The 23,562-nt window shown below is 40.1% G+C and overlaps 1 protein-coding gene across 1 annotated transcript in view; it reads right to left on the bottom strand.

Moving 5' to 3' along the window:
- Nucleotides 1-23,562, bottom strand: part of dnah12 (dynein, axonemal, heavy chain 12) — a 175,417-nt gene that overhangs the window by 106,753 nt on the left and 45,102 nt on the right. Inside the window, exons 14-18 of the mRNA XM_063068407.1 lie at nucleotides 17,848-17,973; nucleotides 15,785-15,919; nucleotides 12,888-13,081; nucleotides 5,431-5,677; nucleotides 1,330-1,515 (exon numbers count right to left, since the gene is read on the bottom strand). Coding sequence (XP_062924477.1) covers nucleotides 1,330-1,515; nucleotides 5,431-5,677; nucleotides 12,888-13,081; nucleotides 15,785-15,919; nucleotides 17,848-17,973 — 888 coding nt within the window. The remainder of the gene's footprint in view (nucleotides 1-1,329; nucleotides 1,516-5,430; nucleotides 5,678-12,887; nucleotides 13,082-15,784; nucleotides 15,920-17,847; nucleotides 17,974-23,562) is intronic.

Genomic DNA, 23,562 nt, shown 5'->3' with positions numbered 1-23,562 from the left:
ACATCGACTTCTCAAACTACTGGTAATGCCCCCCCGTTTACCTTTACCATTCCCAATCCCCTCTTCCCTCTCTTACTTTATCTCCTTGCCTGCCCATCGCCTCCCTCTGGTGCTCCTCCCCCCTTTTCTCTTTTCTGTGGCCTTCTGTCCTCTCCTATCAGACTCCCCCTTCTACAGCCCTGTACATCGTTCACCAATCAACTTCCCAGCTCTTTACTTCATCCCTCCCCCTCCCAGTTTCACCTATCACCTTGTGATTCTCTCTCCCCTCCCCCCACCCCACCTTTTAAATCTACTCCTCATCTTTTTTTATCCAGTCCTGCTGAAGGGTCTCAGCCCGAAACGTCGACTGTACTCTTTTCCATAGATGCTGCCTGAGCTGATGAGTTCCTCAGCATTTTGTGTGTATTGGTTGGACTTCCAGCATCGGCAGATTTTTTCTTGTTTGTGTACGTTCATTAGATTGCTTCCTACACTGAGGGATTTATTTAAAAGGAAGAAGCATGTTGTTTGGGCCCATACCCTTTACAGTAAGAAAAACCTGAGAACCCAGTTGTATTGAGACACATAAGATGCTGATGGATCCAATGTGTCTCAATACAACCAGCTCAGAATGGTAGGTACTATGAAGCCATTTCCCCTATTGGAGGAACATAGAAACAAGGGTTAAGTGGTCACCAGTTAAGACTGAAGTGAAGATAGATTTATCCTCAGGAATTCTTTAAGGACCACAGGAAAGTTAAGCTTTATGAGGATCAGGCAGAAAAGTAGAGTTGTGGCCAAATTCATCCATGACCTTGTTGGCATGAGGGGCTGTATAACATACTGTTGCTTCTATATGGTGGTGAGGTGTTTTGATCTAATTTATTCTATTGAAACTCACATTTTTCCATTAAATCGTCCATTAACCTTTTCTGCTCTAAAGAAAATAAATTCACCTTCTTCATTGCTAGACATTGCCCGACACAGGCTGGGAGACCATTTCGCTGAACACCTACGCTCTGTCCGCGAGAGAAAGCGGAATCTCCCAGTGGCCACACATTTTAATTCCACGTAATCAACTTTCCAGCTCTTAGCTCCATCCCTCCCCCTCCGGTCTTCTCCTATCATTTCGGATCTCCCCCTCCCCCTTTCGAATCTGTTACTATCTCTTCTTTCAGTTAGTCCTAACGAAGGGTCTCGGCCCGAAATGTCGACTGTACCTCCTCCTATAGATGCTGCCTGGCCTGCTGCATTCACCAGCAATTTTTGTCTGTGTTGATTGAAAAAACTTCTACTTTCTATATACAGTGTATATTTTAAATATTTATAAATAATTTAAACATTTACCTTGCTGGCAGCAGCACTAGTTTCTTCAAATCTTTCTAAGTATGGATTGAGATTCAATTTTAGCATTTTCCTCAAAGTTGTGCCAGAATCTGGGGTCAAATCATAGCCCACAATGTCAGACATCTGCGCCCAGTGTCGAGGCCTCATACCCGGATTGCACAGTATAGATACAATGGGGATAACCTCCTGAAAGGTAAAACAAATCAAAACAAATCAACTGTCACACATTCAAGATGGATACAAAACTGTAGAAGCAAACTAGTTCATTTAATTTCTACCTTTTCATGTGTGTAAAATCAAATACCAAATTTGAAAATCGCAATGTAATTTTACAGCAATACTACTACTACTACTACGTCGACTCAGGCCTAGGGGGCCGGCATCGGGCACGATGACGGACTCTCCACTTCTCCCTCTCCCTCATCAGTGCGTTCAGTTCATCTACATTAGCCGCGCCACTGTCTTCTAGGAGTGTGTTGACCATAGTCATGGGAGGGCGCCCATGCTTCATCTTCCCGTGCTTGGGCTCCCATATGATGACTAGGCTGGCAGGTAGCTCAGGATGGCGTAGACAGTGCCCTGCTGGTTGCAGTCTTCTTGCCTCGATTTTAGTGGAGAGCATCGGTAGGTTGTTATAGAGCTCAACGTTCGTCATGTGCTGTTGCCAACTCACGTCAAGAGCCATCCGGAGCATTCGTGTATAGCAACCATCTAGAGACTTTCGCATCGTCTTGGTGAGTGTCCACGTCTCACACCCGTACATGAGAATGGACTCTATGACTGCTATGAAAATCCTCTTTTTAAGCCCTCTGGTCAGGTTCGACTTCCAGATTTCCTTCATGTCATTCATAGCCCTCCACGCCAGCGCCTTCCGAATCTTTATATCCTTCTCTGAACTCATCATTCTTGACCCGAGGTACTTGTAGTCAAAGACTTTCTTAATGGTATCATTCTCAACACTAGGTCAGTGAAAATGCTACTCAGGTCAATAGATTTTATTACAGTATAGGTCTATCAACTTTTACTTTTATATCTTGGTCTTTCTTACTATTTTGATTTTCTCTTCATTTTAAAAAACAAATACCTGTGGTCAAAGCTCATATTATTTTTAGTTATTTTCACCTGTTTTTCTGAAATTGTTGAATCTTAATATTTGGTTCCAAAGACGACATGAATCCTCACAGTGTTTGATAATTCAGCCCATTGTGCTGGACTTCAAGTATCAGTAGTCTATGATATAAAGATTTTCAATGCTCTTTTCAAATCAATTCTCGGTTATGGTCCTCTCTCAGGCAGTAAGTACCAGATTGGAATTCAGAGTAAGAAATCTGTCTTCATTTTGTTTCTTGTTTCTTGACCTGATAGTCAATTATGGACATACATCTTTTCTTGGATGATGCCAATCACATTTTAGCGTTAGTAGGGATCCATATTTGAAATCTTCTGGCCTTTGTAACTTTGAATTTACTGGCCATTCTCTAGGACATTGGAGGTGATTGAATATAAACACTTGAAGCAGCTTTCTATAATTGTTTTTCGTTCATTGGTTGAATATGATTAACTTACTTGAAAAAACTGGGGAGGATTGTTGAGTGATCACTCTTATTCTGTATGTGATATTTTAAATGGCTCTTCCAAAGGCAACAAATCAGCAGGGCATCAATAGAAATATACTGTGTGAGTTTTAAATAATCAAAAGGTTTCTCAAAATTAATTAGTCAAGCCATGGAAGAAAATGATTAGGGCTAAGTTATCGGCTTTAAAAGGCATCTTATCGAAAGATGGATCCCCTCACATTCCAGCTCCCAACAGTAGATTGATTAAAAACAGGAAAGCTGAAAAAATTGGAAATTGAATATTGCAGGTATGAAGAAGATATAGGGAGAGGCAAGTCCACATACAAATCGGAAACAAGAAGAATTTTAAAACCGACATCTTGCTTACCCTGGTGCAAGATATGGAGTTCAATTTCATACAGTTAGCTCTGAGTGTGATAAAGTTATGGTTAAGGAACTGAAACTAAGTTCAGGACCAGAAATAGTGAAATGAAAGTAATTTGTATATCTTCCAGGTTTCCAGCATCAACACTTTTATTGACTAAGACGTTTACCAGTTTTCCCAAGGCTCAGCTGGAGGATTTATCGAATTTTTCAATTTATTCAGTGCAATTAAGGCTTCATGCTTAGACCCTGCTCTATACTCCATACACATGGCCATGTGGCCAAATGCAGCTCCAGTGCCATCTTCAAATTCGGCAACACCACCACCGTGGCTGGATGAATCATAGGCAACAATCAGTTAGCTTCGTGGAGAGACATTGGACAATTGGTTGAGTTGTGCCACAACAATCTTTTCTCAACCTCAGCAAAACCAAAGAACTGATTGCTGACCTCAGAAAGGAGAAGGAGGATGTATATGCACAGGTCCTATGTTGGCGGTGGAGGGAGTCACCAGCTTTAAATGCTTGAGAACTAACATATCAAGTGAACTGCTCTGGGCCCAGCACATAGATGTCAGCATAAGGAAGGCGCACCAGAGTCTTCCCTTTCTTAAAAGGTTAAGGAGGTTTGGCTTGTCATCAAACAATCTAACAAATTTCTACAGATGTACTGTTGAAGGTATCCGGAATGGCTGCACAATGGTCTGGGAAGGCAATGCAAAGGCACAGGAATGCCAGAAGCTTCAGAGAATAGCAGACTCTGCCCAATAGATCACAGGCACATCCTTCTCTACAAATGACAGTATCTACAGGAGCTGTTGCCTCATGAAGGCACGGTCAAAGATACCCAACACCGGGACCATGTCAGCATTTTGCAACTACCATCAGGCAGGACTGCAGAAGCCTGAAGTCCCACATTATCAGGTTCAAGAATAGCTATTACCCTTCAAACATTCAGTTCTTGAACCAACCAGCAAAACTCTAATCACTGCAGTTTAGCACATTATGATCACTGATCACTTCATATTGAATACGTAGACATTTTTTATCTAATTGTGTTTCTTCTTGTTCTTATTCTGTTTTTGTTCTTCTTGTAAAATTGTGTATTATTTATGTTTTTCTTGCTGCTTATATGATGCTAAGTATTTTTTCATTGCACCTAAGCACAGACTGTGTACTCAATCATATAACAATAAACATGACTTTGATCTTACTGAACATTACACAAATAGCCTGGTAATGGACAATGCTTCTGACATCTTCCAACTGTCAGGCTGCTTATGCAACGTTCAGTGACAATGAAGTAGAGCTGGATATATTTTTGGGTGGTGTTATCAAGTGGTGACACACAGGAGACAAATTAGAGTCGGCAAGAGTGATCCTTGGGTACAGTAAAGGAATAGACAGATAAACCATCGCTGATCCTCTGATTATGATGTATATGAATAAACGGAACAAGGCAAATGTGAGAGCACACAACTGAACAAAGTTGAATAATCATTTGAAGACAGTGGTGTGGACAACCATGACAAAATCTGCAGACTGGTGCCAAAAGATACATAAATTATTTGATTTTTTTAAAAACAAAATACCTGAATAGGCCTTTTCTCTTTAATCAAAAGCTGCTACTACATTCAGTTTGGAATCATTTAATTGATTCTAAGCAACAAGAACCAGATGGAATGGGACTCTGGGTCTGATATATGAATTTGCATTTTCCCCAATCCACTCCAGAACATCTGGGCTAGAATTTCCACTAAGTCCCAAGACTCCAATCTACTTTTTATGGAATATGTTTTTTTATCATAAGTTGTCTGAAGTAGAAAGAAATATTAAACAGTATCAAAAATACACTGAAGTTCAGCCTCAAAATTCTCTTTTTTGCTTGGATGGGCTACCATAAGAAGTATCAATGCTTCTCTCTTGTTAATCCTTGGGCTGATAGGATCCGCCAGTGACAAAAAAAGACAAATGACTGGAAGAAAAGGGATGACAAATCGGACTTCTGACTGGGGAAATGAAATTGGGCCAGCGCACAGTCGATAAAACTTAGTGCATGATTATCATAACTTTACTACGCTGTCCAATTTGGCACGGGATAATGGATTAAATACATCAAGAACCAGAATGCTATTGTTAATCACATTCATTATTCCTTCTACCTTAAAGTCTTTTATTTGAGTCATGACTAAATCACACATTGCAATAGTTGCATTCTCTTTCTTTTCTTCCGCCTCTTCTTCCTCGGTAACAAGTCGCCTTCGAGGGGCTGCCTTCTTTTTCTCAAGTTCAGCTTTCTTTTCCTTCTGCTGGAAGAACTTTAGCATTTTGTAAATCTCACGAAAGAATTCATCAATTTCTGCCTCCATGCTTTCTCCATTCAGATTCAGAAACGAGCCATCCATCCACCTTAAAAAGAAACAGGAACATAAATCCAGTGGAATACTGTTTAGTGCTATAGGTGAGGATAAATCAATACTTCCCTATACCACACATGAACACAGTAAAACAGATTGATAATGATGAGTCCATTATTTCACCAGATGGGTTTCTTCAATTACTATTTTTGTAATGAATTCAAAAGTTACCATGCAAAAGACAGGATAATTAATTAAATGTCTTCGTACCTCAATAGTTCTATTGTAAGAGCAACAGAATCCCCTCCCTTCACCTGGGGTTATTGTGTCAAATAAAATTAAATTCCCATATTCAGTCTGGAAGCATAGTTGTGAAAAATAGTCAAACCAGATTTGATTTGTTAGAACAAGGACTTCCTTCATAAACCATTATGAACAAGGTGCAAACAAAAGAACATCACAGGGGCATTAAAACATAGAACAGAAGAAACAGAAGCAGGTTTGGAATTGGTTTATTGAGGTACAGTGAGAAGTTTGTCTTGCATGTTGTTCATATAGATTACCCAGTGCATTGAGGTAGAAATAAGGTGAAAGATTAGCAGAATCCAGAATAAAGTGTAACAGCTACAGAGAAAATGCAATGTGGGTTGGCAATCAGGTACATAACAATCCATAATATCGTAACAAGGCATATTGTGAGATCAAGAGATCATCTTCTTGCACAAGGGACCCATTGAAATCGTCTGGTAACAGCTGTCCTCGAGCCTGCTGATGTGTTTTCAGGCTGTTGAATCTTCTGCCCAGTGGGTGAGGGGAGAAGAGAGTATGTCCAGGGTGGGTGCTACCTTTGATGATGCTTGCTTCTTTACTGGGGCAGCAAGAAACTTAGACAGTCCATGGAGAGGAGTCTGTAATGTGCCGAGCTGTGTCCACAACTCTCTGCAGTTTCTTGCGGTCACATGTAGAGCTGTTGCCATACCAAGCCATGATGCATGTGGATAAGATGCTTTGCACGGTATATTGATAAAATCCGGTGAGGGTCAAAGGGGAAATGCCAGATTTATTTAGTCTCCTGAGGAGGTAGAGACTTTAGTGAGCTTTCTTGGCTGTGGTATCTACACGGTTAGACCAGAAGTGGCTATTGGCAATTTTCATACATAGGAACTTGAAGCTGTTAATCCCCTCAACCTCAACACCATTGATATGGGCAGGCATACATGCAGCACACTCTTCCTAAACACAGTGACCAGCTGTTTTGGTTTGCTTACATTGAGGGAAAGGTTGTTGTCATGATACCATGCCACTAAGCTGTCCATCTCCTTCCTGAATTCTGACTCATTGATACTTGAGATACAGCTCACAACAGTGGTTGTCATCAGCAAACTTGTAGATGGATTAAGAGCAGAATCTGGCCACACAGTCAAAAGTGTACAGGGAGTAGAGTAGATGGCTGAGGGTACTACCTGGTGGGTCATCAGTATTGAGAATAATCGTAGTGGAGGTGTTGCTGCCTATTCCTACTGATTGTGATCTGTTGATCAGGAAGTCAAGGATCCAGCTGCACAGGGAGTGCTAAGCTTCAGATTTAGGAGTTTGGTGATGAGTTTGCTTAGAATTATAGTATTAAATGAGGAACTGTCATCAATAAACAATAGTCTACATAGGGTTTTTTACAGTCCATTTGATCCAGAGATGAGTGTAGAGCCAAAGGGATGGTGTCTGCTGTAGACCTGCTTCAGCAGTAGCTGAATTGCAATGAGTCAAGGTTGTCCGGGAGGCTGGAGTTAACACATGCCAAGATTAGCCTCTCAAAGCACTTCATGATCCTGACGTCAGAGCCACTGGGTGAAAGTAGTTGAAGCATGTTAACTTGTTTTTCTAGGCTACTGGGATGATAATGATCTTCTTAAAGCAGGTGGGAACCACAGATTGAAGAAAGGAGAAGATAAAATGTCACTAATATCACTGCCAGGGGATCTACACAGGATTTAAGGACTCGGCCAGGAACACCATCTGGGCCAGATGCTTTCTGGAGGTTCACTCTCCAGAAGGCTGATCTATATCTGCAATGTTGACTGTGGGCTTAGCAGCATTTGAGACTGTCAGCATGTACGGTATCCATTCAAAACTCACATAGAATGTGTTCAACTCATTGGGAAGTGCTGTATTGTTGTTGGTGATGCTGCCAGTGTTTTGTAACACGTGAGCCTGCCACAATCGACAGCTGGTCTGGGCCATCTGATTTGAGTGCCACAGTCCTAGACTTCAGTAGGGAATGGATCTCCCAGTTCAACCGTGGTTGGACCATCTGGTCCTCCATTCCTCCATTCCTCCTTCGTCATTCAATATGATCTTTAGCTCAGCATCATTTTCCTATACTTTCCCTATATTCCTTGATTCTTTAAAGATTTAAAAATCTAATATCTCTATCAGTGGCCTTGAGGCTGAGAATTCCAAAGATTCACTGCCCCGTGTGGGAAGAAACTCATTTCAATTCTGTCCTGAATGGGCCAACCCCTTATTCTGAGACGCCAAATCTGCATTTAAGCTAAAAAGCTCTTTACACAATTTTCATTGCAATCTCCTCCTGGCACACTCCATTTAATTTCTCCTCATTAATCTGAACCTTAGATGTCACAATTACATCATTCCTTCGACAGGGATATCACTGATTCCTTCATCTAAATCATTGATATGAATTATGAGTAGCTCGAGTAGAGTAAAACTTTATAATCAACTTATTTCCAGTACACTTTTGCCTATTAATTAATCTTCAATTCATTCCCGTATATTATCCCTAATACTGTGCTTTCTAGTTCTTTTTTAAACTAACAGCACATGTGGCACTTTACCCAAGACTAACGTTAAATCAGCTGTCTGTGTCTGTTCTGCCAGGTCCTACCTCAAAAGGTTCCACTGGGTTTGTTACATATGGTCTCTCTTTCATAACTACATTTAACTTTGTTCATTCTTACTCCTTTATGGTGCCCTGTTACCACTCTCTTAATAATACATTCCAGCATTTTCTCCACAGTCTCCACAGGACTTTTGACCTTTTACGACCATAAGTTATAGGAGCAGAAGTAGACCATTCAGCCCATCAAGTCTGCTCTGCCATTCAATCATGGGCTGATCCTATTCTTCCAATCATCCCCACTCCCCTGCCTTCTCCCCATACCCTTTGATACCCTGGCTAATCAAGAACCTATCTATCTCTGCCTTAAATACACCCAATGATGGCCTCCACAGCTGCCTGTGGCAACAAATTCCACAAATTTACCACCCTCTGACTAAAGTAATTTCTCCGTATCTCAGTTCTAAATGGACGTCCTTCAATCCTGAAGTCATGCCCTCTTGTCCTAGAATCCCCTACCAAGGGAAATAACTTTGCCATTATCTAATCTGTTCAAGCCTTTTAACATTCAGAATGTTTCTATGAGATCCCCCCTCATCCTCCTGAACTCCAGGGAATACAGCCCAAGAGCTGCCAGATGTTCCTCATAAGGTAATCTTTTCATTCCTGGAATCATTCTTGTGAATCTTCTCTGAACCCTCTCCAATGTCAGTATATTCTTTCCAAAATAAGGAGACCAAAACTACACACAATACTCCAAGTGTAGTCTTACGAGTGCCTTATAGAGCCTCAACATCCCTGCTTTTATATTCTATACCTCTCGAAATGAATGCCAACATTGTACTCACCTTCTTCACCACCAACTCAATCTGGAGGTTAATCTTTAGGGTATTCTGCACAAGGACTCCCAAGTCCCTTTGCATCTCTGCATTTTGAATTCTCTCCCCATCTAAATAATAGTCTGCCCATTTATTTCTTCCACCAACGTGCATGACCATACACTTTCCAACATTGTACTTCATTTGCCACTTCTTTGCCCATTCCCCTAAACTATCTAAGTCTCTCTGCAGTCTCTCTGTTTCCTCAACACTACCCACTCCTCCATCTATCTTTGTATCATCAGAAAATTTAGCCACAAATCCTTTAATACCGTAGCCCAAATCATTGATATACATCGTAAAAAGCAACAATCCCAACACCAGCCCCTGTGGAACTCCATTGGTAACCAACAGCCAGCCAGAATAGGATCCCTTTATTCCCACTCTGTTTTCTGCCGATCAGCCAATGCTCCACCCACGCTAATAACTTCCCTGTAATTCCATGGGCTCTTATCTTGCTAAGCAGCCTCATGTGTGGCACCTTGTCAAAGGCCTTCTGAAAATCCAAGTACACCATGTCTACTGCATCTCCTTTGTCTACCCTGCTTGTAATTTCCTCAAAGAATTGCAGTAGGTTAGTCAGGCAGGATTTTCCTTTCAGGAAACCATGCTGGCTTTGGCCTATCTTGTCATATGCCTCTAGGTACTCCATAATCTCATCCCCAACAATCGATTCCAACAACTTCCCAACCACTGATGTCAAGCCAGCAGGTCTATAGTTTCCTTTCTGCTGCCTCCCACCCTTCTTAAATAGCAGAGTAACATTTGCAATATTCCAGTCATCCGGTAAAATGCCAGAATCTATCGATTCTTGAAAGATCATCATTAATCAAATTAATTTAGTCAAATTAATTTCTCCAATTCCAGTCTTCGTACTAATATTAATTTCTTTGTGCACCCCATTTATTCTGAGCCTGTCTGTAGTCCGCTTCGATTTCTAGCAGGTTTACTGTGTCTTCTTCCATGAAAAGAAACAGTAAATAAAATATTTATTTAATATCACTGCTTTTTCCTTATTTCTCAATATAATTTCTCCTTTCACATTAACTTTAGCTTTTTTTTCATTTCTACATACAATCAGTTTTTTTGGTTTTTCAGTAACTTATTCTTGTATTTTACTTTCTCTTTCCTCATTAATGCCTTGCCCTCCTTTTCTGAATTCTGAAATCTTCCCATTCCTCAGGCTTACCGTACTTTTTGGCAACTTCAGAGAACCATTTTCTATATTCTTATACTGCCTTTAACTTCACCGACAACAATAGCTAGGCCATTTATCCTGCTAGGATTTCTTGCCTTAAACGGATACATACTACTTGCAAACTATGTATTAGTTCTTCAAAAGCTGGACATTGTTTACAGTTATACTTTGTAATGTAGTATCTCACAAATGCTTCATCCCTCCACAATTTGCTTGATTAACCCTATCTCATTACTTAATATTAGATCTAAGATAGCATGCTACCTCATTGGTTGGAAAATGAAGGCCAATCTAGAAAACAAGTTTGCCATATTATATAAAAACATAACAACAGGAATTCTGCAGATGCTGGAAATTCAAGCGACACACATCAAAGTTGCTGGTAAATTCAACAGGCCAGGCAGCATCTATTGGAAGAGTTTCAATCGACGTTTCAGGCCGAGACCCTTCCTGACAAAGGGTCTCAGCCTGAAACGTCGACTGAAACTCTTCCAATAGAAGCTGCCTGGCCTGCTGCGTTTACCAGCAATTTTAATGTGTGTTGCCATATTATATATAATGTTCCCTATGATTATTATATTGTTCTATTACGTGCACCTTGAATCGGTGAAATGGAGCCAAGCCTTGGCCAGTGCTCCATCCTGCAACCTGCCTGCTATGAAGTTCACGCACACTGCCTCCTGGAGTCGTCTCGTAGACGGCAGAACACTAGAACACTAGAACACCCAAATGATCTCCTAACTTCTGCACTCGCCTTCATGGTTCAATTGTCCTCATCGCTTTAATCGGTGAACAATGGAAGCTTTAATTGGCGAAATGAGGACAAACATCAGCCCATACGCCATCCTAGAGGCTGTTCGCTACGAGGTTCGCTCATTCAGCCACTACATCCTGGAGACTGCAGAGTGCCAAAGCAAAACACAAGCTCCAACAGTTCCGGAGCCACAGTCAAGATGAGAAACAAACGTGACAGACATTAAAGAAATAAAAAAGATGGTTTCATGATCTTTGCAGAAAATGTCGACCAAAGGAGTGTTGTATGCAGGCACCATCTTAACCATCACTTACATGTCATGAAGTTTGTTGTTTTGTGGCAGCAGTACAGTGCAAGACATTAAAAAAATACTTCTTTTGTCAGCCCCTGTTGCCTCATCCTACCCTTAGAATACTTCTTCTTCTTTGGGATGTATCAATCCTTTGCCTTCCAACTTGTTCCCAGAAACTCCAGCCATTGCAATTCTGCCATTATCCCTGCTAATATCTCTTTCCAATCAACTTTGGTCATCTCTTCACTCATGCCTCTGTATTCCCCTTTACTCCACTGTAATGCAGATACACCTGACTTTAGGTTCTCCCTCTCAAACTACAGGGTAAATTCTGTCCTTTTCTGATCATTGTCTCCTAAGGGTTCCTTTACCTTAAGCTTCTTAATCAAATCTGGTTCATTACATAACAGCCAATGCAGAATTTGATTTTTCCCTAAAAGTTTCAAACATATGTTGCTCTAAAACTTCCTCTCGCAAGTCATATTGCGAACATTGTCTCCTAAGGGTTCCTTTACCTTAAGCTTCCTAATCAAATCTGGTTCATTAAATAATATCCAATGCAGAATTGCCTTTCCCCTAAATGGTTCAAATATAAGTTGCTCTAAAATCTGCTCTCGACCCACATCCTCTACCCACCTGCCTGTACTTTTTTATACGAAGTATGTCTTTGGATGTTAAGCTCCCAACTATGATCTTCTTTCAACCATGACTGAGTGACACCCACAGTGTCACACCTGTCATTCTCTAACTGTGTTACAAGATTATCCATCTTATTGTATATACTGTGTACATTCAAATACAACATTGTTAGTCCTGCTTTTATCGCCCTTTTCAATTTTGCCCTCATGGGATACTTCAACTCAATCCACTGACTGAAATCTTGCCCAGTCTTGCCTGACCTTCCTCACAGCCTCACTATATACCGCATCTATTTGTATACCAACTACCCCATCCTCAGCCCCATTTCTCCAGTTCCCATCCTCCTGCCAAATTAGTTGAATCCATTTCCCCCATCCCCTTTAGCTCAGCATGTCACGGCTCCATAGCGAGTCCAGAGGCAGAGAAGAAGAATAGATACAGCAGCGTCTAATTTATAGCTCATCTGAAAACCTTGCCAGATCAGCCAGCTATTAGTCATCTTGACATAGACAAACAATATTGCTCGGTGATAAAAGGGAGCCTTATACTTACATGTATTTTCTCAATGTTATAAAATACCAAATCCAGACACAAACACCATCACAATCATCCTTTGGATTAACTTAACTTCTATGCACTCTACTTACTTCCTCTCACTGCGTTGCCATTTTAGAATAAAACCAAAGAGTTTCTGGAATGGCTCAGTGTTAACTCTGATTACTTCAGCCAGTGGGTAAGTGCTTAGATCCCATTTATACAGAACTTCTTCACTGTTGATATATTCAATTAATTCCTCTGCATCTTGTAACCTCTTCTGTACAGTCCGTACATCGTTTACATACTGAAAGCAGAACAACGTATTTTAAACACATGGTGAATGAAAACATGCAGGCATTGAAATTATAGCATGGTCTTGTAAGGAACAGCAAGTGTTTATTGTGCAGTGTATCAATGATCATTTTGTTCAGTAGTGCTCAGCGCCTTAGGTTGTACTGAGAAGGAACCTTTAGTTGGGGAAAACGAGTCATCCATAATCAGAAGTCAAATCAGAACTGGACTGGAGGTGGACGGGATAGTGCTGACCATCAGCGGTACAGGGCAGGACTTGAGATGTAGAAACTGAGCCTCTGTGAGGGGAGCATCAGGACACCAGTGGGTCAGACCCTTTGCTGACTACCATGGCTTATAAAAAGAAAACTGAAAAAGGAATAAAATGGATTTTGTGGTTTGCGGCCCTCTAACTGGGAAAGAAAGCAGGTTCAATTTTCTTATGATTATAGATAAGGTCCTGCATGAGGAAATGGGAAGGATCTAATGCCTCAAGGAGACCAACCGTATAAATGGTCAAAAACATAATAGGAGATGGAGTCATGTAGGCCAAAACAGACAACTCAATTTCAAGTACTCAACAGCTCCTGACCTTAGTATTTTTTAATTTGCACAATTAGTCCTCTTTTGCACATTGGTTGTTTGTCAGTCTTAGTTTATTTTTGATAAATTTTATTGTTTTTTTAATTATAACTGCAAGAAATGAATCTCAGGGTAACAAGCACATAATTTGATAATAAATTAACTTTGACTTTGAGCCAAAGCAAAGGAGACATGCAGTGATTTCAGACAAATACTCAAGATCAGTGAATTCCTTTTCTCACCAATTGCTATCGCCAGTACTTAATTCGCCTCAGCTGAAAACCAACATTCTCTATCAGTCAGGGTCTATAATTTATGGCTCACAAAAAGCGCTCAATCAAATTGTAAGGTTGCATCATACAGGATCTACACAATTCCAGATTTTCATTTATGACAATAAGGCAAACCAAGAAAACTGCATGGCATTTGCCAACATCTCCTTCGTCTTTTGCCAGTCTAGTTGACGGACAATTGGAGGCGGACATGCCTTGGTCCTGTCACTCCACAGAACAGAAAATGCTGGATATTATTGGGGTGATCATTGACAGGGCTGACCATTGTGCAGTTCAGAGAATTGTGCAAACTCCTCTGAATGTCAGGCAAGCTTCTTCAATTCCACTGAGTTTCTCCCACTTAGTTAACATTCAGTCTCTCCTTTAAGCTTTGCTTTCTCAACCAGCTATGTAGTCACAAAAATAAAGACAAGTATTTAAGCCTGCAATTGCAAGCTGAAGCTACTGAAGGGGCTTGTGTTTATTTCTAATCTTCCATCTCTCCTCTCACATTCCCCTCAGCCTATCGACTCTTTTGATTTACAGAAGATGTAAGCATCTTTCTGATGTCAGAGTGTGCTTCTTACTTTCTCCTCAGTGCATTTCAGCCTTAACACTGGACTTTGTTGAGGAACACAAAGAGAATGATGATAAAGGTACAGCCACACCATTTGGATTTCAGTTCAGCACTGTATTTATCAGAAAGGATAGACGAGATTCATGAACTACATGTGATACTACAGATATAAGTTTGTTCCATGAGAGAGAGGGACAAAGATAAAGCAGAGAGCAACTCATGAGATGTGTCTGTACACAGGTCACTTTGCAGAAACTCAGAAGAACATTTTGATGAAAATGGCTAAGCACAATAAAATGTATGGAGCAATGGAAATTCTGCTGTCAGTGTTAATGTAACAACTAGGCAAAATATTTTTTAATAACTTGGATGTCCTTCCTTTATATAGCAACTGTGAATCATATCATTGACATTGCAGCTTCTTTTGCAGCTTCCAGTGCAACTTTATATACGGTTTAGAAAAGAACTTTAAAGATCTAACAACAGTCTAACAATGTGTCCTTCCACAACTTGTTATGACTTCTAGGACAATGGCACTGGCTCTATGGACTCAGATTTGCTGCTTGTACCCAAAATGACAGCATCCAGTTTTCTACCCCGGCCACTCTGCACTGCATTCAGCCTCAAACTGCCTCTAACCATGCAAAGAAGATACAATCCAAACTCAGGTTTTCCTGCCCAGAACTGCTTGAAGTAGTTTGCAAACTAACTGCAGTCTCCACTAAAGTTCTGCAGCCTTCCATGAAACAACAATCCACTCATTCAACTACAACCACATAAAACACAAAGACTAACAAAGATACACAGATTAAGGGCTCACATGGGGTGATGAATTCAGATTTGTATCCAATGTGAAAACCACTGCATCTATAAATTTTATTATGATTGCTTATCGGATTGTATCCTTTACTTTTCCATTGAAAACCACTTCTCATAGAAAAATTGTCACCAAATGTTTTTATGAGGTGGGTAAGATCAAAAATTGTTCTCCAGTTTGAGATTGGTCTCAACAGCTGCATTAAAACATTGCAAACTACCAAGCAATACAGGAAGGTGTTGGGCTCAAAGAAGAAGTTTAGCTACTTGGAATCCAGGACAATAAACAGTAAAAACAATTTGATATCCAGATTGTGCATACAAAATAAACAATAAGTCCGACTTAAGGATTTGCAAAGTTAAGTAAGATTTTATTTTACCATCTATTAAACAGTTGAATAAAATAATCTTGATTTGTTAGATCAAACAATAGTGAATCAAACACTAATACAAAAAATGCTGCTGTAACCTGTTGCATCAAGTCAAGTTCAGAGCATTGTGCAAACTCCTCTGAACGTCGGGCAAGCTTCTCCAATTCCACTATGAGTTTCTCCCGTTTAGCCAACAGCTCAGTCTCTCCCTTAAGCTTTGCTTTCTCAACCAGCTGTGTAATCACAAAAATAAAGACAAACATTTAGGCTTGCAATTAATAGTCATAGAATAGAACAGTTTTGCAAAGTCGTGAGGCAATCATTCCTTTCAACATCAGGAGCTTTCATGCAATTGAGGAATAACCCCTAAGTATTTAGCTTGCTAATGTCATGTTCTAATAGGTTTTTATAGTAACATTCAGAGAACCCTCTAAGAGTCCTTTGCTCTTCTACTTTTAAATTTGATTTTCCAAGTAACTTATGACCTCCTTAGTTTTTCTTTGTGTAGTATCTCACATTTATGAATTTCAAAACTCAACACATTGATTACAAATTTCAAAAGGATGAATTGAAACTGTTTAGTCAGGATATCGGCCAATGATATCGATGTCCTGAATGTGACCTTATATGTTTCTAAGTAAGATAGTACTGCATGATTTCAGAATATTACAGGTTTTTCTTGATTATGGGTTGCATATAAGCCTGGCAAGGCCACCATTTACTGATAATCCCTTACTGCTCTTGAAGAAGTAGCAATGGCATACTACAAGCTATGAGGTCAGGTAGGAGATTCCCAGGACTTAGACACAGCAATGATGAAGAGATAACAAGTCAGAACAACTTTCGATTTGTACAGACACCTGTAGATGATTGTGTTTCTATGGTTGTGAATCTTGTGATTTGGGAAACCCTCGAAGAGCTGCTGCGATTTTTTTTGTAAATAGTATACTCTGCAGCCTCAGTGAGCTGGTAATAGAGGGAATCAGTGTTTAAGATGATGAATTAGTGCTTTGTGCTGATGGTACTGAAATTCTGGGCGCTAATGGAGTTGCTCTCTTGCAAGTAAGGGAACCAGTGTTCCATCATATTCCTGACTTATGCCTTTTTGTGGGGAATGGGTTTTTGGGAATTGAGAGTAAAGGCACTCACTACAAAATGTTTATTCTGTAAATATATTGCAATACAGTATATATTTTTGCTAATTTTCACTAAATTTTCTATCTTGAAGGAATCATTATCTAAAGGCCTCAAAATAGCATTAAGAAAATGAATTTATTTATAGAACAGAACCAATTTCTTTGCAGTTACATACAATCTTTATTTGGAAATGTATCATTACTGTAGCTGTTATATTTATATGGATAGCTGTGAAGTCAGTAATGATGCTGGGAGGAAATTATTTGATTTTGGAGGAGCTAAGAATGCTAAATTCAGTGAATGTCAAAGATTAGATGTTCTTTTATTGCACACCCATCAATGACTTTGTTTCCATCAAAGGGAAGGAAATAGAGGATATTTGCCGTGTTCATTTGCATTTGCATTTCCATCTGGAACTATTTGAATAACTGAGGTGTCCCTTCCTACAGATAACAGGACTTTCAGAACTCTGAGGCACAGGCTGCTGAGTTGATATCCGGCAGATTACATTTTCCCAACACAAACGCGAGCTATGATCTTCATCCACAAGGGAGAATCGAACCATTGTCTTTAATAGTGCTACCATCATCAACCGATGTTCGTCATTGACCAGAAGTACAATCGTACATCAAACATAAACATGGTAGCCATAAGAGCAAATCCTACACAGGATATTTTATATGGCAACTGAATCTCCTTTTGAATCCCCTAAGCCTTTTTGTCATCTCCAGCTTTCATACTTTGTACCTATCTTTGCAAATTGATCTAACCAAACATCTGTACCCCAGTAATGATTGCACAAGATTCATTTGTATCAGCTCAATGTGCTGGACGCCCTATCTTGAGTTCACTCCTTCTCTCCAATCCTTTTTAAACGTTCCCAAAACTATTCTCTCCTACCAAACTTTAAGTCATCCCTCCTAATCTCTTCATCTATGAGAGCTTCTATTTTACCTCTCTGTCTGGTACTTTAAGAAATCCAAGTTAAGAAATCTGTGCAAAATAAAGCCATTGCCTTACTTACTTCATCATTTTCATCAAAAACAGGTACGATTTTCTTTGGCCATAATAGGACAGTGGCATGCAAATCCAGGTCTTTGGGATCAAATATATATACATCCAAAAGATAATCCAGCCGCCGGTGAAGCTCCTGTAAAAGAAAAATATACTAGAGACTTCAAGTATGGGCTTTCCTATGGAACACAATCTTATGCATATCTGTACTTAATTAATAAGGTCTAAAATCATTTGATATACAGTGGATTGGGCCATCGATCAATCAAGGCAGCCAGTTACCTGCACCAACTCTAAAAGAACAAAAGATAATTGAGAAAATAGCCGGGATTCCGTTAGTTTATTTGGAACACTATGCTGCTTAATTGTCTCTTGCATGTGCTTCTGTTGGAAAAGCAGTGATTTTTGTCACTGAAAGTTGGTGAGAAATAAGCAGTAAAATTCAGAACTGTTTTGCTAGCTGCATTTTCAAGCATTCAATCTTGGAGATGTCAGAAATGGCTGGCAGTGAAAATTAAACAATTTCACTACTTCGACAACTTAGGACCTATGAAGAATTTGAAGGCATCAGCAATCATCTCAAATTTTACAACAAAAATGAGGATTTGGAGGTGCAATCATCGACAGCATTGTGTGAAGGCAGTCCATTAGGTGTCGGTGCTGATTTTGTCATTTACAGTCAATCAAAAGAACACACAATTTACATTGTATGATTTCCTCCATGAGTAAATATTAGGAATGAATACACAGGTTTATAGTACTGTAGTAGTATCAATAGTGTTTTAATTTGTTCTGAATTACATTTGTATACATAATTTATTACTCAATTAAATGGTAGTTTGTGTTTTTATACCTTTTTAACTATGTCCATGAAACTTTAGCTAATTGGGGCAGCCACTTAAATGGGCCATAATGTACTGGTCCTGATGTGTCCCAATTAACTGGAATTCCAATAAGCACCTGTGACTGAAAAGGATATGAAGTATTCTTTGTTTTACTATGACGTAAACACATTCTAATAGCACAAGTACAGATGTGTGAAAAATATTGGACTGGCTAAATGGTGAAGGAGTATTTGCTTCTGCATTGGAAGTACAGGTTTCCCCCGCCATCCGAAGGTAGAGCGTTCCTATGAAACGGTTCATAAGCCGAAATGTCTTAAAGCGAAGAAGCAATTACCATTTACTTATATCGGAAAATCTTGAGAGCATTTGCAGACCCAAAAATAACCTACCAAATCATGCCAAATAACACATAAAACCTAAGATAACAGTAACACATAGTAAAAGCAGGAATGATATGATAAATACACAGTCTATGTAAAGTAGAAAAACTTCTCTACAATGGTTGCCTGCACAGATCTCAGTTGCGAAAATCTCACGCAAGCGCTGTTGGCATAAACGCGCTCTCCAGTAACCTTTAAACTATGAAGCTGCCAAATCTACCAAATAACACATAAAAATACACAGCCTATATAAAGTAGAAATAATGTATGTACAGTGTAGCATCACTTACGGGAATTGGGAAAACAGCGCTGAGCACACTGATGATGGTGTGTTAGACTCAGTCGTCACAGGCTGGGTGATGTAGTGGCCCCCACCCTCCGGGCCACCAACCCGATACATTGCCGCGAAGAATGCAGCGGTAGCCGGGAGGCACCCAGCACATCTTTAAGAAAAAAGCTGAAATAAACATGCTAATTAATTAGGTGCTGCCCGGCACGTAATTTTCGGCCCAGATCAGTGCCGATTGCCAATTGTATCACCTCTGTTCTGGGCCGACAATTACATGCTAGGCGGCACCTAATTAATTAGCATGTTTATTTCAGCTTTTTTCTTAAAGATGTGCTGTGTGCCTCCTGGCTACCGTTGCGTTCTTCGCAAATCGGTACAGTATCTGTCCGGGGCCTGGGTGTTGGGGTGGTGGACCACGGGGGTGTCATTTCATCATCAATCGGGGCAGGCAGCTCATCTTCTCCTATGACTGCCCACCGTGATGTCGAAGGTCGAGGTTTGTCGTCTGCTGTGGCCGATGTGGAAGGCTTGCTTGACTGCTGAGCCTCCCGCATTTTTCTATCATACAGTTGTTTGTAAGAACTCAAACCATCCTGCAAGTATCCCCTAAACCTACGTACCCTTTCAAAATTAAAGTCGTACTTTATCATTGCAACGAAAATCTCACGTAGTTGCTTCACTTTCTGCATTCGGTTTCGATTGTTATCCTTTCCTCTTCCAATTGCATCAGCTCTTCATCTATCAGTTCTTGGTCATGGGATGCCAAAACCTCTTCAACATCATCTTCGTCAACTTCCACAAACCAAACTCACTTTGTCCTTGCTTCGTTCACCACAATCGAAACGCTTAATTATGTCTAGTTTTACACTAAGTATAACACCCTTACTCTTTCTGGCTTTTCCGACACCTTAGAACTCATCTTGCTAACGGCTGCCCAATGCAACGTGTTAAAGCAATGCCGTTCTGAATCCGGGGCAGAGCGGCTGCTCGGGACACGCGCTGCCTTTCTTCGTAACAGTGAAAACACCTTCTGAAAGCAAAAATAGGGTAATAATGTAGGTCTTTCGTAACAGTGAGCTTTCGTGAAGCGAACGTTCGAAAAGCAGGGGACACCTGTATTCAAGTAGAATTTTTTTAACAAATTCCTTAAGGTCAAAACAAAGTAAATGGAGCAAGAATGTTCCCATTGAATGTAGGTAATTAGCAAAAAAAAATCAAAAATGACAGGCTGCACGAGTTAGCCAACAAAATGTTATAATCTGGAATGCATACACAGAATGAATAGTGGAGGAAGTTTCCTTTATGGCCTTCAAAAGGGAAGGAGAAAGTTTTCAGGGCTACGAGCAGAGGTTTTGGGACTTGAACAGGCCGATTGCTTTTACGAAGCGTGGCAAAGGCTCGATGGACTAAATAAGCTCCTTCATTTCTTTCAGTCTGTGCTCCTATATCTCTATGCCTTCATTGTACCATATTGTTTTTTCATTGTAACTTCATTGCTTCTCTAACCTTCTGTAGCCTCTTACATACGTTTTGCTGCAGCCACTGTCTACCTGCAATCTTAAAGTCAAGCTCAGTATGTTACATAAGAACATAAGAAGTAGGAGCAGGAGTAGGCCTTCTGGCCCATCAAGCCTGCCCCACATTCAATAAGATCATGGCTGATCTGGCCATGGACTCATCTCTACCTACCTGCCTTTTCCCCATACTTTGTAAAAATCTATCCAACCTTGTCTTAAATACATTTACTGAGGTAGCCTCCACTGCTTCATTGTATTGGAACATCTTGGCTGTGATCCCAACTCAGAGCTCATTTAAGAGGCATACATAACTTATTGTCAAATTCTTCATTTCTTCCTGATAATTTTTTTTTCCTGCACCAAAAGCTACCAAAAATAATTTTGTTTCTAACATTTCTAAGTCAGAAAGAGTTGACATGTCCTAATAACTATAATCATTCTTTTTCAAATGTGTCAACCCACAGATATGATCTCTGGTACCTTTTCTGAAGCAAAAATTGTCTGAATCAGAATCAGGTTTATAATCACTGTCTTATATGACATGGAATTCGTTGATCTGCCGCAACTGAGTGGTGCAAAAACAAAATTACTATAAATTACAAATAAATAAATAGTGCAAAATAAAGAATAATGAGGCAGTGTTTGTGAATTCATCACCCATTCAGAAATTCAATGGCAGATAGCGAGAATCAGTTTCTGAATCATTGAGTGTTGGGCTTAAAGCTCCTGTACCACTGCTCTGATGGTAGTAATGAGAAGAGGGAATGTCACAGGTGGTAAGGGCCCTGAATTGGTTGCCACTTTCTTGACGTCTTCAAGATGCCTTCGATGGTGGGGAAGGTTGTGTGTATGATAGCTCTGACTGAGTCTCTAATCTTCCATAGTCTCTTGTAATCCTGTGCATTGGAGGCTCCATACCAGGTGGTGATGCAATCAAAATTCTCTTCACTGTACATTTATAAAAATTTGCAGTAGTTTTTAGTGACACACTACATCTTCTTGAGAAGTGGGGCCACTGGCATGCCTTCTTCATGATTGCATCAATGTGTTGGGCCCAGTATAGATTCTCAGAGATGTTTACACCTGGAAACTTATAGCTGCTCATCCTTTCTACTGCTGACCCTTCAATAAGGATGAGAGTGTATCCTCCTGACTTCTCTTCCTGAAATGCACAATCAATTCCTTGATCTTGCAGACACTGAGTTCAAAGTTGTTGCAGCACCACTCAATCAGCCGATGTATCTCACTCCTGTTTGCCTCCTCGTTGTTATCTGAGATTTTGCCAACAACAGTGGAGTCATCTGCAGATTTATGGATGCCATTTGAGCAGTACCTAGCTACACAGTCATGGGTGTAGAGGGAGTAAGGGAGTAAGCTAAGCATGCATCCTTGTGATGATCCTGTGTCGAATGTCAGTGAGGAAGAGATGTTATCATCAATCCGTACTAACTGAGATCTCCAGATTAGAAAGCCAATGCTCCATTTGCAGAGGGAGATACAAAGGCACAGGTCTAGAAGTTTAGTGATTAATACTAAGGGGATGATGGAGTTGAATGCCAAGAAGTAATTGATATGTTTTGCTGTAGTCTTGGTGTTCAGGCTCACTGTTTACTCAAAATATTTGAGTAGTGGATATTCTTCCACCTTCAGCAGTGGACTTCAAATGGAAGTAAGAGATATACAACAAATGGTACAAATGGAACTAAGGTATATTGATGAACAGAAGCATCTGACGGTTCAAGTCTATAATTGCCTGAAGGTAGCCACACAGGGAGAAAGAGTGGTGAAGAAGGCAAGGGAATATCTGCAGATGCTGGAAATCCAAGCAACACATACAAAAAGCTGGAGGAACTCAGCAGGCCAGACAGCATCTATGGAAGAGAGTTTTGGGCCGAGACCCTTCATCAGGACATGGTATGCTTGCCTTCAAAAGTAAGGAGATAGAATATAAAAGTAGACATGTTACATTACAGTTTTCCAAAACAGCGGTTGAACTGCTTCTGAGCGTATTGTGGAGTGGTTGTAGATACCATGTTATAGATAAATTGTAGCTGCAGTGGAGAGAGTAGAGGAGATTAACAGGAATGTTATCTGGATTGGACAACTGGATAGACTGAGCTTGTTTTCCTTATGCAAAGATGGTTATGTGATAAAGTAATAGTAACATTAAAAGAAGCATAATTAGGGGGATTATCCCTACGTGTCAGAATCTTCATCCCATAGAAGAGGTATCAAAAACGAGAGGACAAAGGTTTAAGATGAGAGAAAGAAATTTTATTATTAATTTTTTATTTTTATTTGGATAAGGAATTCGCAAGTATCATGAACTTTTTTCACATTGTTACGTACTCCATAACTGGGTTGCCAAACCAGCAGAAATGGACCACTTAGTTGGAGTCTGGATTACTGGAACTAAGGAAGTTTTATTAAAGAAATAAGCAACACAGTACTCTAATCAAAAGGATATAAATGCAACAGTTTAGCAATGACAAAACACACATGTACACAGAACTAGGATAATAGGATCAACCAAGCTCTATCGCAGTCTAGGAGTAAGTGATCAGTTTCAAGTGACGCAAAGTTCAGTTCAATTTAGTTCAATTCAGTTCGCAGTAATCGCTGTTGTGCCGTTGGGGCGGGGAGAAGAGAGAGAGCAAAAGCGAATGAATATTCAAAACGGATTCCAAACAGACC

Source organism: Mobula hypostoma, chromosome 15 (genome assembly GCF_963921235.1).
Source record: "Mobula hypostoma chromosome 15, sMobHyp1.1, whole genome shotgun sequence".
NCBI lineage: Eukaryota > Metazoa > Chordata > Chondrichthyes > Myliobatiformes > Myliobatidae > Mobula > Mobula hypostoma.
This window is presented reverse-complemented; position numbering and strand designations above follow the sequence as displayed.